The following is a 15,088-nucleotide window of genomic DNA, read 5'->3' as shown; positions in this document are numbered from 1 at the left end:
TCTGTAGAGGGGCAGATTTTCCAAAAAGATTATAAACCTACCTGTGCAAGTGGTTTTGTGAATAGGAATGAAGTGCACACCAGATGAACACTAGTACTTTTGTGAGTGTGTTTGTACATGGATGCACCATACAGAAATCAGGGTTGTTAACAGCCACAGTTGCATACACCATATCAGTTGCCTAATTGCTTACTATCCAAATAATCAGAATCTGCAATAATAACTGAGATCTATTTTAAAATTGCCACAAAGAATTTGAGGGTAACCATGCAGCAAATGTAATTGAAAGGAAGAATGGGGTTGGTGAAAGGCTTAAGAAACCTCTCTTGTCATGGCAACAGTTCTTAATGGGACGAAATGGGTCAGTACAAATGAGAAAAGAAACTGCTTATGTTAAGTATATGATTTATGAGAGTAAAAGGAGAGCCAGAGGTGCAAACAGCGGGATGTCTTGGAGACTGAAACTGCAGGTGCCAGTATATAAGGCAGAAATCTTTTCAACTGTATACATTGACTTTATGACAAAGGCAGCTCTGTCTTTTCATAATGAGTTAGAGATGGGAGCAATTTTCATATGGATAGCAATTCTCAGACATGACTGACAAGGCTAAGACATTCTGGTTGTACTTTGCGGTTGTGATCGGGAGGGAGAGATGACCTGTCACATAACGTCAAGTATTAACAGTGTGTGTTTTTAACAGTGAGTCTTGATGTGTATGCTGTGCATAATATGTCTTGCAGTAATGTGTGTGCTTTAAGTGTACAAATTGCAGGGTAAACTATTTATACTGGGGTGGAAGAATGTGTGTCATTTGAAACTCCACTGAGTTTTAAAACCAGCTTGCAATGCTACACCAGCCCCATTATATATATGTAGGCTATGGCATGTGAACTTTGCACCAGAATAGTGGCATGCTGACTAGATAGAGGCCTAAACCTTTGTTACTGGCATCTCTTAAGGGGTTTCATGTAGTAGGTGATATGAGACACTAGATGATTCTTAGCAAGATGGACTAGTGGTATTAGACAGCTTCATGGATTTGTATTGTGGATTCATAATAAGTGTAGCCATGTGAAGGTGTGGGGAGGGTCACTAGCTGTTATGGAGGAGAAGGAGGATAGCCAGCACAGGATCTGAGCACTAGCACTGGAAAACATGGAAACTGGAAATGTAGATGATGGGGTTAATCTTGCTAAAAAGCAACAGCACTTGCTGAGAACGATATCTCAGTAGAAATGCTGAGTATGCTACCTAGAGAATAAATAATAAAATGCATATATAAATTAATAATATGTATGTATGCATATATATATATATATGTATATGTGTATATATATGTATATGGTTTTTGCTGTGTCTCTAACAGTTGGGCATTAGGCTCATAAGAAGCTTTGTGGAGTGGAAACTCATTTGACAAGAGCTTGCACAGACAGTGTTTTACTTTCTGACTGAAATGTGATGCTTTTTAATTTCTCTTGAGACTGCACTGAGAAGAATCTGGCCAGAATGTACTCAATGGGTATTTGTCTCTGGTTTCTCTGATTTTTTAATATGAAATCAAGTTTGATCTGATAGGAGTGATAAGAGGGTGCCTTGAATGCAAGGTGGAGCAGATATGTCCCATCATTTGTTTCAGTCGTGTTTTTTCCATAATTATCGCATCAGCAAATGCCTCCTTATCTAATATGTTAAAGTAATGAAATCCTCAGGCTTACTTCTTGTATGATGGAAATAAATTTACTCCTGCAATGACAGATATGCTCAGAAGGGCTAGGGCATAAATGGTGAATGGATAACTTGGTAGATAATTAAACAAAAGGAGTTTTGGTCAAAGGAGGCAGAGATGGTGGTTTTGCCCTTGACCTGGTTAGAGTAGCATTCATATTAGTAATCCTTTTTCCCTCAGAACATTAGTAATCTTTTTCCCCTCAAAGTGGTATTTTGAGCATATCTGTTCATCTGGAAGACCCAAACCCATCTTGTTACGGAGGAGAAGCCTACAGTGAACTTCTTATAGTTCAGAGGTAGCATTCATTAATCTAATTGCTGTCCATCTGTCAGGTGGATCATTGTCAGCATTGGCCTGTGTAAAATGTTAAACTCTTTGCTTTTATGAACATCTGTTGCCCAAAGTAGCTAGCTGTGCTTGTAAGAGCTAATTTTAGGTGGCTAGTGCTTCCGAGAGGGGTACAGAAAAGCACTTTTTTCACATATCATGGAACTTCTAGTAACAGTGAGAAAGAATAGCTTGTTAGCAAAGAGTAATATAAAACAAACAGCCAAAGTTATGAATGCCCTGAACTGGATGGTTCAGGTAGCTTGATTTCATCTCTTCTTGGAAGCTAAGCAGGGTCAGTATTTGGATGAGAGACCCCCAAGAAAGGTCAGGATTGCTATGCAGAGGCAGGTAATGGCAAACGACCTCTCAATGTCTCTTTCCTTGAAAACCAAATGGGGTCCCCATAAGTCAGCTGCTACTTGATAGCACAGTTGTATAGTATAGCTTTGCTTAACTTAAAAAATGTACCTGTTGAATACTTAGCTGTGTTGCTAGTGGTAACAGAACCTGACTGTTCAAGCCTGTGTCCAAACTAGAATTTGAAGAGTTGTTAAGGTATAGACATTTGTGGGAATCATAAGCGTTTTTTTCTTGCTTTAAAAATTAAACTTCGCTTTTACTCATGAGCCTACTTTATGTGTTGTATTTTTACTTCAAGGAGATAGTCACAGTAGAGAATGATAAGAACATGCATGCCATCGTGCATGATTAACAGAAATTATTTTGTTGTTTCTGCTTTACGTGTTGGGATGTTCATGTTGCAGTTAACTTTTTAATCTCAGCACAATACACATTTATGCCATTAAAATAATCTTTAGTGAAAATTTCGGCATCAAAGATCGACATTCTTACCTTCTTTGTTTTGTTTGTTGGCAGGCTTTTGGGCAAGCTCATACCAACCATAAGAAGGTTGCAGCAGATGGAGAGAGCAGGGAAGAGACCTTGATTCAGGAATCTGCCACAAAGGAAGAGTACTACATGAAAAAAGTCATGGAGCTGCAGACAGAACTGAAACAGCTGCGGAATGTTCTTGCCAACACCCAGTCTGAAAATGAACGCTTGAATTCTGTTGCCCAGGAACTGAAAGAGGTGAGATCCTTATGTGATATTATGCCTGAATTAAAACTATCATGTTGCATTCCCTTGGCAATCCATAGCTAATTACTTGGTACATTTGCCCTAAATTATATACACCATGGATAATTCAAAAGTACTTATTCTTAATAATTTATAACCTGTCTCAGTCTCATAGGGACCCTGAAGCTGCTGTGCAATACAGTTGTATAATACATGTAAACATTAGAATGATTTTAAAAAACATTAAAATAGAACAGCAAGCAATAACATGTTATTTTTTAAAAATCACATACAAGCAACATAGAATTAAATGAATTCAACCAGCCATTCCAAAAGCCTTTAAGAGAAGAAGTTGATGAGCTGTCCTGGGGAGGGGATTACGTAATGATGGTGTAACAGCTGAAAAAATCCTGCTTCTTATAAACTATAGCTGTCATCCAAGTGTCAGATGAATGAAGCTCAAAGAGCAGGGCTTGATCTCCTTAAAAAATAGGAAGATGCTTATTGAAGAAGGTGTTTCTTGAGATTCTTCATGCACAAATTCCATATAATTTGTTGCATGTAAATGGAATAAATTTGTTTGTGTGATATGTAACTAATGATGTCTTACCATCAGTTCCAGTTTTAAGTCAATAATGTGCTTTAATTTAATTGTATTTTATTATTTATTATCTAGGTAGCATAATCAGCATTTCTACTGATAAACCGTTCTCAGCAAGTACTGTTGCTTTTTAACAAGATTAACCTCATCAGCTACATTTCCAGTTTCCATGTTTTCCAGTGCTAGCGCTCGGTTCCTGTGTTGGCTATCCTCCTCCTCCATAACAGCTAGTGACCCCCCCACACACACTAGTGCTATGAAACAGGCCTCATTGTGATTGCAGGACAAGTAGAATGCCAAGTTTGCACAAGCTGTTATTTCCATGGTGCAGGTGTAAAGATGAAGTCTATCATGGGAACTGAATGGTGGAGAATACGTAAGCTAGTGTATGGCAGAGCCTGCCTTCTCACACTCTGCCACCCACCCTAATCCTCCCTTCACAGATTTGGGGCTATCTAGATGTCCAGCCAGGTAAAGGCTGCTTACAACACACCACCTGTCTAGGCTCCAATTTAGCAGGCAGAGAGTCCTGACCAGGGTTCCCGCCAACGTGCGCTTCTGTGCTATGGCGCAGGAATTGTCACAACTCAGCGCACAGGTGAGAAGCCCCAGCGCACAGCAGGCGCCGGGCGCTGGAAGAGGAGCTGCAGCGGCGCCCGCACACCCTTTCCCAGGTCCCTCGCCGGGCGCTGGAGGAGGAGCCGCAGCAGGCGCCCGCATGGCCTTTCCCAGGCCCCTCGCCGGGCTCTGGAGGAAGAGCCACAGCAGGCGCCTGCGCAGCCTTTCCCCAGCCCCTCGCCGGGCTCTGGGGAAAGAGCTGCGGCAGGCGCCCACACGGCCTTTCCCCGGACCCTTGCTGGGCTCTGGAGGAAGAGCTGCAGCAGGCACCCACATGGTCTTTCCCAGGCCCCTCACCAGGCTCTGGGGGAAGAGCCGCGGCAGGCGCCCGCATGGCCTTTCCCCGGCCACTTGCTGGGCTCTGGAGGAAAAGCCACGCTTTTCCCCGGCCCCTCGCCGGACTCTGGGGAAAGAGCTGCGGCAGGTGCCCGTGCAACCTTTCTCCGGCCCCTCGCTGGGCTCTGGGGAAAGAGCTGTGGCAGGCGCCCGCATGGCCTTTCCCTGGCCCCTCACTGGGCTCTGGAACAAGAGCCGCAGCAGGCGCCCACACGGCCTTTCCCAGGCCCCTCGCCGGGCTCTGGGGAAAGAGCCATTGCAGGCGCCCGCATGGCCTTTCCCTGGCCCCTCGCGAGGCTCTGGAGGAAGAGCCGCAGCAGGCGCCTGCACGGCCTTTCCCCAGCCCCTCACCGGGCTCTGGAGGAAGAGCTGCGGCAGGCACCCGCATGGCCTTTCCCCGGCCCCTCGCTGGGCTCTGGAGGAAGAGCTGTGGCAGGCACCCACGAGGCCTTTCCCAGGCCCGTCACCGGGTGTGGAAGAGGAGTCGCAATGGGCATCTGCAAGGCCTTTTGCCGGCCCGCCGAGCATCCTCTCTGGCCCAGTCCTGGAGGAGAAGGCAGTGGCGGCAGTGACAGGGACCCATGCAATTTTTCACCTGTCCACTGAGCAGCCTCTCTGGCCCAGCGCCGGGCACTGGAGGAGGAGGAGGAGGAGGAGATGGCGGTGGTGTTTCACACTCCTAGGGTTGCCAGCTCCAGGTAGGGAAATACTCTTTTTTTGTGTGTGTAAATTCATGACTAAGGAAATCTATTTTACATGCACACAAAAAATTGAATCCCTAGTCACAAATACTTGCATGGCAAGGAAAATTCATGACAGAGCTAGGGTCTGAATCTGGAAATTTTACACGGGCTGGTATGACAGGCTGTCCTCTAGTTAAATTACTCCATGGGGAGTGGGGAGCTGAGGCCTCAGTTTTACCAGTATTTTTGTACATCAATGGCATTCTGCTTATATCTTCAGGGGAGAATAGATAATTGCAATACAGTGTAATAAAACAGAATGGCAAGCAAGGAGAAGGCAGGACTTCAGTGCTGACTTTATGCTTTATGACTTGATTTCATTTCAAAGATTCCATGACCATAACTCACAAAGAGAAAAGGAAAGAATTTTAAAGCCATGAAGCCTCTAGGGTGACTAAAGGCCAGTTCTAGGCTGTTCCAATGAGCAGCTCTCAGATGGAAGCTAAATAGGTGCTCTCCCTGCAACTTCAGCCAGCTTCCTTCTTCTTTCTGCAGATCTGGCCACAGAAGAAACAGGAAATGCCAATAGACAGAGCAGAGGTAGAGGGAGGAATGACTGCACATCACATTCTGTTTAGGATTTGCTTGTGGGCAAAGAGGAACCCTTACTGAAGCTCATCTGCCTGATGTTGCCCAAAATGCAAAGAAAACTCTGGCAATACACTGATGCCTGTGGAAAGAAATGGTGTCTGAGCCACTCGCAGGCATGCTTCACAACACCTTTTTATATAAAACATAGAAGGGAATAGCCAGAGAGTGAGTGCATTGCGGGGCTGGATGATGTACAATTCTTCTTCTCCGTAGATCCAGAGGAGTTAGCTGTGTTAGTCTGTAGTTGCAAAATAATAAAGCGTCCAGTAGCATCTTTAAGACTAACCAACTTTATTGAGGCATAAGCTTTTGAGAACCACATGCCTAAGTGGGTGTCATCAACATATTGATGGCACCCAATACCAATGCCTCAGACAACCTAAATCAAAAGTCTTTTAATCAAATGGATTCTGGTTTTCAAAAAGGCGTGCTCACAACTTGCAAGTTGCTGCTCACAAATTGGATTTCTGGCTCACAACACTGCACCGCTTAGAGGGAACATTGGTCCTGACTAGACATGGGCACGATCCAAAAAAAAATACCGATCAAGCTGTTCGTGGATCCACGCTGGTGACGAGTCCAGATCACTGATTCACTCCGATCAAGTCCCGTTTCCGATCTGGGATCTGGGATTGGAGGGGCGCCCCCCCCCCACACTTAGAGCAGATGGGGAAACAAGTTTTTAACCCTGCAATGAGCCACCTCCCCTCAGGGAGGGGACGTTTTCTCACACACACACACACACACGCACGCACTTAGAGCAGAGGGGGAAAATGTTTTTAACCCGTCCCTGCCTCCAAATAGAGAGAGAGACACCCCGTCAACAAGTTTCAGCCAGCTTTTAAAAAAAAGCAGGGATAGAATCCTCTATCCCACCCAATTTTAAAAGCAAGCAGCCAGTCTTCCAAAAGCATATTTTAAACAGGAAGAAAGTAAAACCAGGATCCTCGCGGATCCTATGGTTTTTTAAATAGGAAAAACACAAATGAAACATCAAATCACATACCAACTTCTTGCAAAAAGCAGGCACTGGGCTGAGAAGCCAGGAGGAGAGAGATATCTCTTTTCAGTTAACTCTTTCAGCACTGAATGAACTCAGGAGAGGAGCGCAAAACAGCTTGATAGCTGCTCTCAAAGCAAGGGGATTTTGAAAGAGTTAACACTGAGAAGAGCTTTTCCTTGCTAGGGGAAATATTATCAAGTTTCAAACAAAGCTCAGGCATTCTCCTGCCTCCGTTGCCAGGGGAACAGATTGTTGGCACCTGAATGTCTAGCTTCCCGGTCCTATCATGATCGCCCCGGAGTCCCGGCTGCTGGATCGTTTGCCATGGAAGACAACGATCCACCAGGTCACGATTGGGAGATTGCCATTATCGTGGAGGGGTTTTGATCATAATCCGGATCATGCCCATCTCTAGTCCTGACCCAAATTCTCACAGGGTCCCCTCTCTCCATTTCCAGAGGCTTCACCAGAGAGCCTCCCCTCATCCAGCTACTGCCCCAGGCTATTGGAGAAAGGAAATTTAGAGGTTATTTTCCCCAATATATGCTGCCACCATTTAGATTAAACTTGACCCATTTAATGTGACCAGAGCGTTTGAGGTCTCTGTGTGTGATATTTTCCCTCAGCCAATGACTTCAACCGAGCCAAGGTTAAACAAAACAAAAAGAAACTATTTAAAAGATGGAACAGAGGAGTGAATGGTTTTAAACTCATAAATATACTTGGGTTAAACAGGGAATGTTTCAGTGTAACAGAACAGATTTTACTGCCAGCTATTTCTGCAGCTTTCAGCAGCTCCAAAAGCCTTCTCTCTCCGTCTCTTACCTTCCCCAACAGACTCTTGACTGTCCCTGGCTCAGCATTCCACCTGCTCTTATTGGTTGGTTCCTCAAGAGAGATGGAGCTGGAACTAGTCCTGTGCATCTCATGAGACTTCTAGCACTCAACTTCTAGCACAGGACTTCTAGCACTCAACCTTAAAGCTCAATAATGGTTCTTCCGAAAGACTCTTTCTGTGGGACAGTCTTCATTTAGCAGACAGAAACCACTGGACTGAATCTATTCATTGCAAACTGTTCTTAATACATTGTGAATATAGAGTAAAGACAGCCAATTGTTAAAATAATGTGTCCAACCTCCATTTTGGCCTGCCAGAACTTAACCATTTCCCCCTCATATATCAAACATGAAAGGCAATTAATAAAACTAATTGTGGTTCAGAAAAACACCACTATTTATATAATTTTCAGAAAGAAGTCATGGAATGGAAAGAGGTTGAAAGAAATACGCAATGATTCAGTTTAAGAATCCTTTCTGAATTCTGCCATCGTTTAGTAGTGGCAAGTGGCACTGAATGGACATTGTACTAAGGCTGCAGTTTAATCAACTTAGAAATAGAAATTGTTAACTGAAGAGCTGACTCTGTGTCATCATGATCAGTCCCATCAAGGTACATACAGGATAGAGACATCTTAGGGGAGAAAGATAGTTGTTGTTTTTTACTCCTAGTTTGGTGAAACCATCAGAGCATGAGGAAGGCCACTGTGGGTTATTTATGTTTATATTGGTAAGATATTTTATAGTTGTTACGGCACTAGATAACTTTTTGTAGGTCAGCTGGCATGCTATAACAGGTTACTTTCAACTTTAAGGTAAAAATGTGATGTTACAGCAAGAAGTAAAGGCTGCAAAGTTTTGGTAGCACAAGGAAATTTAATAATGTTGCCTTGGTTCAAATGTTAAAAACTCAATTTGCACAACCGAGAGTAGAGATTCATGCAAGAACAAAATATCGCAAGGAAGTTGCAGAATATACTGCATCTAAATCCAGGTCAAGTAATGGCATAATAGCCCATTACAAAACTTTTGTTTGATGTTTTGGTAGTGGACACCACTGAATAGATAGAATTGATCAGGTAATAGTATGTATTATGGCAACTAATATGAATGAAATGGGAAGCCTTAAACCCTTTCACAGTCAGACTCCCTGTAAATTTAAGGTGGATCATAGAATGGAATTAGCCAACAGCCATTTTCTGCATAAGCCTTTTTCTTCTAGTACAAATTGCTGGAGTAATCAAACAGGAATAACCTTAATTCTGCTCTGGTTTCTCATGTGACATGATTGCAAGCCCATTAAAACTGGAGCCAAGCTGTGCTTTCTGTAGATTGGCAGTGTGAGAAAGAAATGCTGGTCTCAGAGCATTTCCATTAATTTACTGTGCATGTTGCCTCATGCCATTATGTTTATTTAGAAATATTCCCAATGCAATTTAACAAAGGCTAAGCAAGACACCAAGGAGATGTACTGTGCATTCTGAGTTCACTGCAGTGAGAGACTGAAGTTGCACCTAGTAAACTGGATTTCATAGTGTGTGTGGAAGACTCTTTGACCCTGAAGACCAGGGTGTGCTTGGGAACAATTTTGGAAAATGTGGCAGTGATGGCTTGCAGTAGGATTAGGTTTTTGGTTTTTAGTTGTTGCTGGCCATGATCAGACATTTTGTATTTTGTATTTTATTTGGATCTAAATATGTGTGTGTGTATACGACTGTTGACAGACTGTTGAAGAGATACTTCCCTTGAAAAGGGGTACTTCTTTGTGTCAAGAAAATATATTGCTTTGAGTGGTTGTCAGAAAATGGAATGGCCCGCTTTGGGGGTGAATGAAGCATGTGGAAGGAAGGAGGGTGCACTGTTCCTGACAGGCATAGTATCCTAGGGATCTCAGGTGCCCGCCACTGGCAGGTAATCTCCCAATGGTTTACCTGCTTGCCGGGTTTTTCTGGAAACAAATGGATGTGATTTATTTCAAAAATGCTTCACAAATCCAATTTCTATTGTCTACTGGTTGGTTGATTCTCTTCTCCCCTGCATGCTCTTAATTTTTTTTAATGATCTCTTATATATAAAGTTGGATGCTCAGTTTCAAATCATTAGTGTTCCACTGAAAAAAAATTGTGTGAAATTTATTTTACTTTATTTACAGTCTACCTTCCTCCCTGAGACTCAGTGCAGTTACAAAATGTAAACAATGCAATGGGAAGAGTATAAGATGTACAATAGACAATCTACTAAGACTGGTTGACAAAATCAGAAAGCAATACAATAAAAATGGTTTAAAATATAACACAAATTTTCAAAAAATAGTTTACAGAAATTAGAATACAATGTAGTACGGACAAGATAATGTCTTCAATAAACAGTGGCATCAACTAAAGCTCTTGTCCTCCTGAACAATTCCATTTTATGCATTCTGAGGAATGATAGAAGTATGATAGAGCCTTCCTATCTATCTCAGACAGGCCATTCTACCTGGTGAAAGCCACAATAGAAAATGCTTGAGTATAGGCAGCCATTTGCAGGGTGGTACCTTCAGTAAACGCTGAGTGCAGATCATTACTCTGGTTGGAGCTATGTCCAAGCAGAGGTTGCTGTTTATAACTGTGTGTCTCTCTCTATCTACTCTTTTTGTTGCATTTTTGGAGTGATTAGATTGCTCCTGTTTTAGTTGAATGGAACTCAGAAGAAGCATCCAAGGAAGGATCGCAAGGCAGAGGCCCAGCTCTTTAACCTGAAACCTCTTCTTAACAACAACAACAACAACATTCAATTTATATACCCCCCTTCAGGATGACTTAACACCCACTCAGAGCAGTTTACAAAGTATGTCATTATTATCCCCACAACAACAAACACCCTGTGAGGTGGGTGAGGCTGAGAGAGCTCCGAGAAGCTGTGACTGACCCACGGTCACCCAGCTGGCTTCAAGCGGAGGAGTGGGGAATCAAACCTGGTTCTCCAGATTAGAGTCCCACGCTCTTAACCACTACACCAAACTGGCTCTTGGAGAAGATGGGGCAGCAGAAGGGCTGAAAAAGAATTTGATTAGCCTTTAGGGGGTTGTTGATGTTGGGTGAAGTTGTCTAATTTCATCAGCAATGTATATGAAGACATGAAAATCTTTCTTTCCTTTATATGATGCAGAGCAGAGGTCTCTCTGAGAGTGTGTAGAGGGGAAATTGAGTAAGTGAGCAGTTAGGAAACTGCATGGTTACTAATGAAGCTGTGATGTGGTTTTGCTAGAGATTAGGAAAGATGTTTGCCCTCTTTGCAGTCCTAGAAGAAAATTTCTGGGTCAGTTCACATTTTACATAATGGGAGTTATGTACACACAAGTATACAATTTTTCTGTCCCATCTCTGTGGGGAAAACTGATGTGCAATCCAGGTTGTGCTAAACTTGTGCGTCGTTGTAACTGAAACATCCCATTCCTTCTGGGGTCAGATGAGAAGGCGTCAGAGTCATTGCGAGTTGCGTAAGTGAATAGAATGCTTCATTCAGTATTCTATTCTACTGTCAAGCCTTCCATGCCGCTCTATGAGGGATTCTATGTAATTTGAAAATCTGCATGCTTTTATGGCAATTGCCTTTGGTCTAATAGAAAGTACTATTTTACTTGTTTTGTGCATTTTTTAAAAAGCCAAGAACTTAATAACTTAATAATATGGATTTAATAATTTAACAATAATTTAATAATATGGATTTAATAATACGGATTTCATCTCCTGATCTTAGCCTCAGTTTTAGCTTCTGGGCTGCACAAGGGGACTTGCTAGAGCATGGTGAGGTCACTAGCAGCTGTAGCCATGTGTAAAAAGAGCACTTAGCCTATCACGCCCACTCGAAGGTCTTGTTTTATTTATTTATTTTATCATCCACGTTTCTCACTGAGGTTGAAGGCAGATTATACAGTGTAAATCAATGCAATCAGTTGAAAGAGACATCTAATATTTATTTATTTTATTATTTATTAGTTGGATTTATAGTCTGATCACTCTGCAAGCAGGCTCGGAGCAGATTACAACCAAAATATAAAAATAAAATGTGGTAGCATAACAAAATTTCAATAAATATTCATTAATCAGCAGCACACATTTTCCAGCAACCCTCCAACATCAACATACCCATGGGGCAGGGTAGGGATCCCAGACCTCCAGTGGGAGCAAGGAATCCCCTGCCCCCGCTCCCCACACCCCGCCCCCACTTACCTGATCAGTGGGGGGCACGCATCTTCCTTGCATGCTCCCCTGTGGTGCCGCCCGCTCCTGTGCGCCGCAGCTGCCGGGATCTGGCCCGTTTTGGCCCAGATCAGGGCCACTGTGGAGTGCGGGAGCACTCCTGCGCTCTGCAGCACTCAAAATGGGTGCGATCCACAGCAAACTGGGCCTGTTTTCAGCAGCTGCAGAGCGCAGGAGTGCTCCTGTGCTCTGCAGCGCCCCAAAACGGGCCCATTTTGGCACGGATCGGGCCCATTTTCAGGCATTGTCGAGCACAGGAACACTCCTGTGCTCTGCAGTGCCCAAAATGGGCCCATTCTACCATGGATCGGGCTGATTTTGAGGCACTGCAGAACACAGGAACGCTTCTGCATGCCGCAGTGCTCAAAATGGGCGTATTTTGGCGTGGATTTGGCCCGTTTTTGAGCTGCTGCGGAGTGCAGGAATGCTCCTGCGCGCCGCAGTTCCCAAAACAGGCCCATTCTGCTACAGATTGGGCCCATTTTGAGGCACTGCAGAGCAGAATGGCCCGTTTCCAGTGCTGCAGAGCACTGCCCAGGGGCCACGCAATGACATCACTCCTGAAGTGACATTATCACGCCTGTGGGGTGCGCACATGCGCTCCACGTGCGCTCACCCCCCTCTCTCCAAAGGTAAGTGCCAGGACCCTGTCCCCCACTAGGAGGTTGAGGGGTCCTGGCAACCCTGGGTGACCAGTAAACATAGCAGTAGAATCAGGGGGACTTGTGTCCCCTCTATGGCAGGAGGTCAGCTAAGGGACCCGCTTGCCTCAACCACCATATGCCTGGCGGAACATCTCTGTCTTACAGGCCCAGAGGAATGATAGCAAATTCTGCTCGGCCTGTATCTCCACAGGTAGAGGGTTCCACTAGGCAGGTGCCAGGACCAAAAAAGCCTGGTTGAGTCAAAGCCAACCTCCTTGGGGCCAGGGATCACCAATAGATGTTTATCTGCTGATTGAAGCACCCTCTGGGAACATATGGTGAGAAGTAGTCCCGTAGGTATGTTGGTCCCAGTCCGCTAAGGTCCTTAAGGGTCAGAACCGAAACCATGAACCTGATGCAGAATTCCACTGGAAGCCAGTGCAGCTGGCGCAAGACCGGTGTTATATACGACTGGAATAAAGTCCCAGTCAAAACCTGTGCTTCTGCATTCTGGACCAGTTGCAACTTCCAGAGCAGGCCCAAGGGCAGCCCAGCATAGAGCAAGTTGCAGTAATCTAACCTGGAGGTGACCGTTGCATGGGTCACTGCAGCTAGGTTGGAGGTTAAAAGGTAGGGAGCAAGTTGTCTGATCTGGTGAAGATAGAAAAACATTGACCTCGTTCCTGCCATAACCTGGGCCTCCATTGATAGGGAGGCATCCAAGACTATACCCAAGCTCCTCACTGTCGCTACAGGCATAAGCTGCGCCCCATCAAGGGTTGGAAGCCGGATCCCAGAACCTGAAAACTCCCAGTTCAGATGCACGAGCTCTATCTTCTTGGGATTTGATTTCAGTTGGTTCTGTTTCAACCATCTAGTCACAACCTCCAAAGCCCTGGCCAGTTTGTCTGGAGCAGAGTCTGGCTGGCCACCCCCAGAACAGATAAAATTGGGTGTCATCAACCCAATCTGAAACTCCATACCTGCTGGGTGAGGGGGTGCCTCTTTGGCCAGCTAAATTTAGAGTACAGGCATGGTTATCTCAGCTCTCAATATTTACAGATGTTGGTCTCTTAATAAAGGCAACCCTGAATATTAGAACCAAGTTGATCCTGGTTGAGTAGTGCATTTTGCCTTTATATGAGGAGGGACTGGGCCTTATTTTTAGATTGCTACCCCTTTGTATGCGTGCATATTAGTATAATATTTATGTGTCTATATGTTTTATTGAATTATTTCATACTAGCAACAATGCACGTTGTGTGAAAAAATACAATGAGCTCTAGCAAACTGATTCTCCACCCCCCACTCCAGTGGCAAGCAGGCATTTCACAGCAGCCTTGAGGCCAGAGTTGTTGGCAATGCACCTGCGCAAGGATAAAAAGTAAATTGTCGCCAATACAGCTTGCCTTTTATATAGTAAGATATTAATTTAAATGTTATCTTAGTGTTTCAGGTGTTTTAGTATTTTCATGTTTGCTGGCTTGGGGACCTTATTGGGTGAGAAGGTAGCATTATAATATTTTAAATAAATAATTTTAATGGCTGCTAGAGGTATGTTCCTACTATGTCAAGAATCTATAAGGAATCAAAAAGGGGGGGGGGCAAGAAACCCCTTTTATTTTTCCAGTGGATAAAAGGGCGCAAAGAATCTTGGTGGATTTAATAGACGAATCTTGGTGGATTTAATATAAATTCACTGCGATCTATAAATATTGATGTTGATGTTGATGTTTCAGTCTACTGAATTATTTTAGTTGTTACGTTTTCTATATTATATTGTAGTATTTATTGTTTTGCTTTAAGGTGCTTGTCACCTCAAGCAGAGTCCGAGTAATGCAAGATATAACTCTTTTAATTTGAATGGGCTGCAAACTTGACAAAATGTCTACCAGGAGGATATAGAAAAGGGGAGCATAGGCTGCTGGTTCCTTAACAGAGTAGCACTTAACTTCATAGGGCTTAACATGCTGACCACCAACAGGCATGCAGACTGTTTGACCTCAGTTTTGCGGCTGCTTCCGTGAGTGTCTTCCCCACATTATGTTTATGGTTCTTTCTGTAGTCCAGGCTCATTTCTGGAGGTAAGAGGCTTTCAAGTTGAAGAGCCAGTGCTTTTTGAAGCGAATGTTCTGCAGCTATGGGCATGTCCATATGTGCACAGAGTCAGCCCATTTCCAAGCACATGACGACTTTTTAATGTATGTGATGCAAAAGAAGAAATTGTAAATGTTGTTTTCTCAGTGTTGTAATGAGTGTTCTGCTTTAGTTCTATCAAGGTATGTAAATAGGTTGGTTGCCAAATATGCCTCTTGGCTGCTGCTGTCAGCTACC

At 43.8% G+C, this 15,088-nt stretch overlaps 1 protein-coding gene across 3 annotated transcripts in view; it reads left to right on the top strand.

Moving 5' to 3' along the window:
- The window catches only part of BICD2 (BICD cargo adaptor 2), a 108,617-nt gene that overhangs the window by 58,164 nt on the left and 35,365 nt on the right, over positions 1-15,088 (top strand). For all 3 annotated transcript variants that reach the window (XM_054976879.1, XM_054976878.1, XM_054976877.1), the window contains exon 2: positions 2,937-3,149. In XM_054976879.1, the coding sequence (XP_054832854.1) occupies positions 2,937-3,149 (213 nt within the window). The remainder of the gene's footprint in view (positions 1-2,936; positions 3,150-15,088) is intronic.

The sequence above is a fragment of the Eublepharis macularius genome, chromosome 4 (assembly GCF_028583425.1).
Source record: "Eublepharis macularius isolate TG4126 chromosome 4, MPM_Emac_v1.0, whole genome shotgun sequence".
Lineage (NCBI taxonomy): Eukaryota > Metazoa > Chordata > Lepidosauria > Squamata > Eublepharidae > Eublepharis > Eublepharis macularius.
The sequence above is the reverse complement of the archived record's forward strand: the minus strand, read 5'-3'. Positions and strand labels throughout refer to the sequence as shown.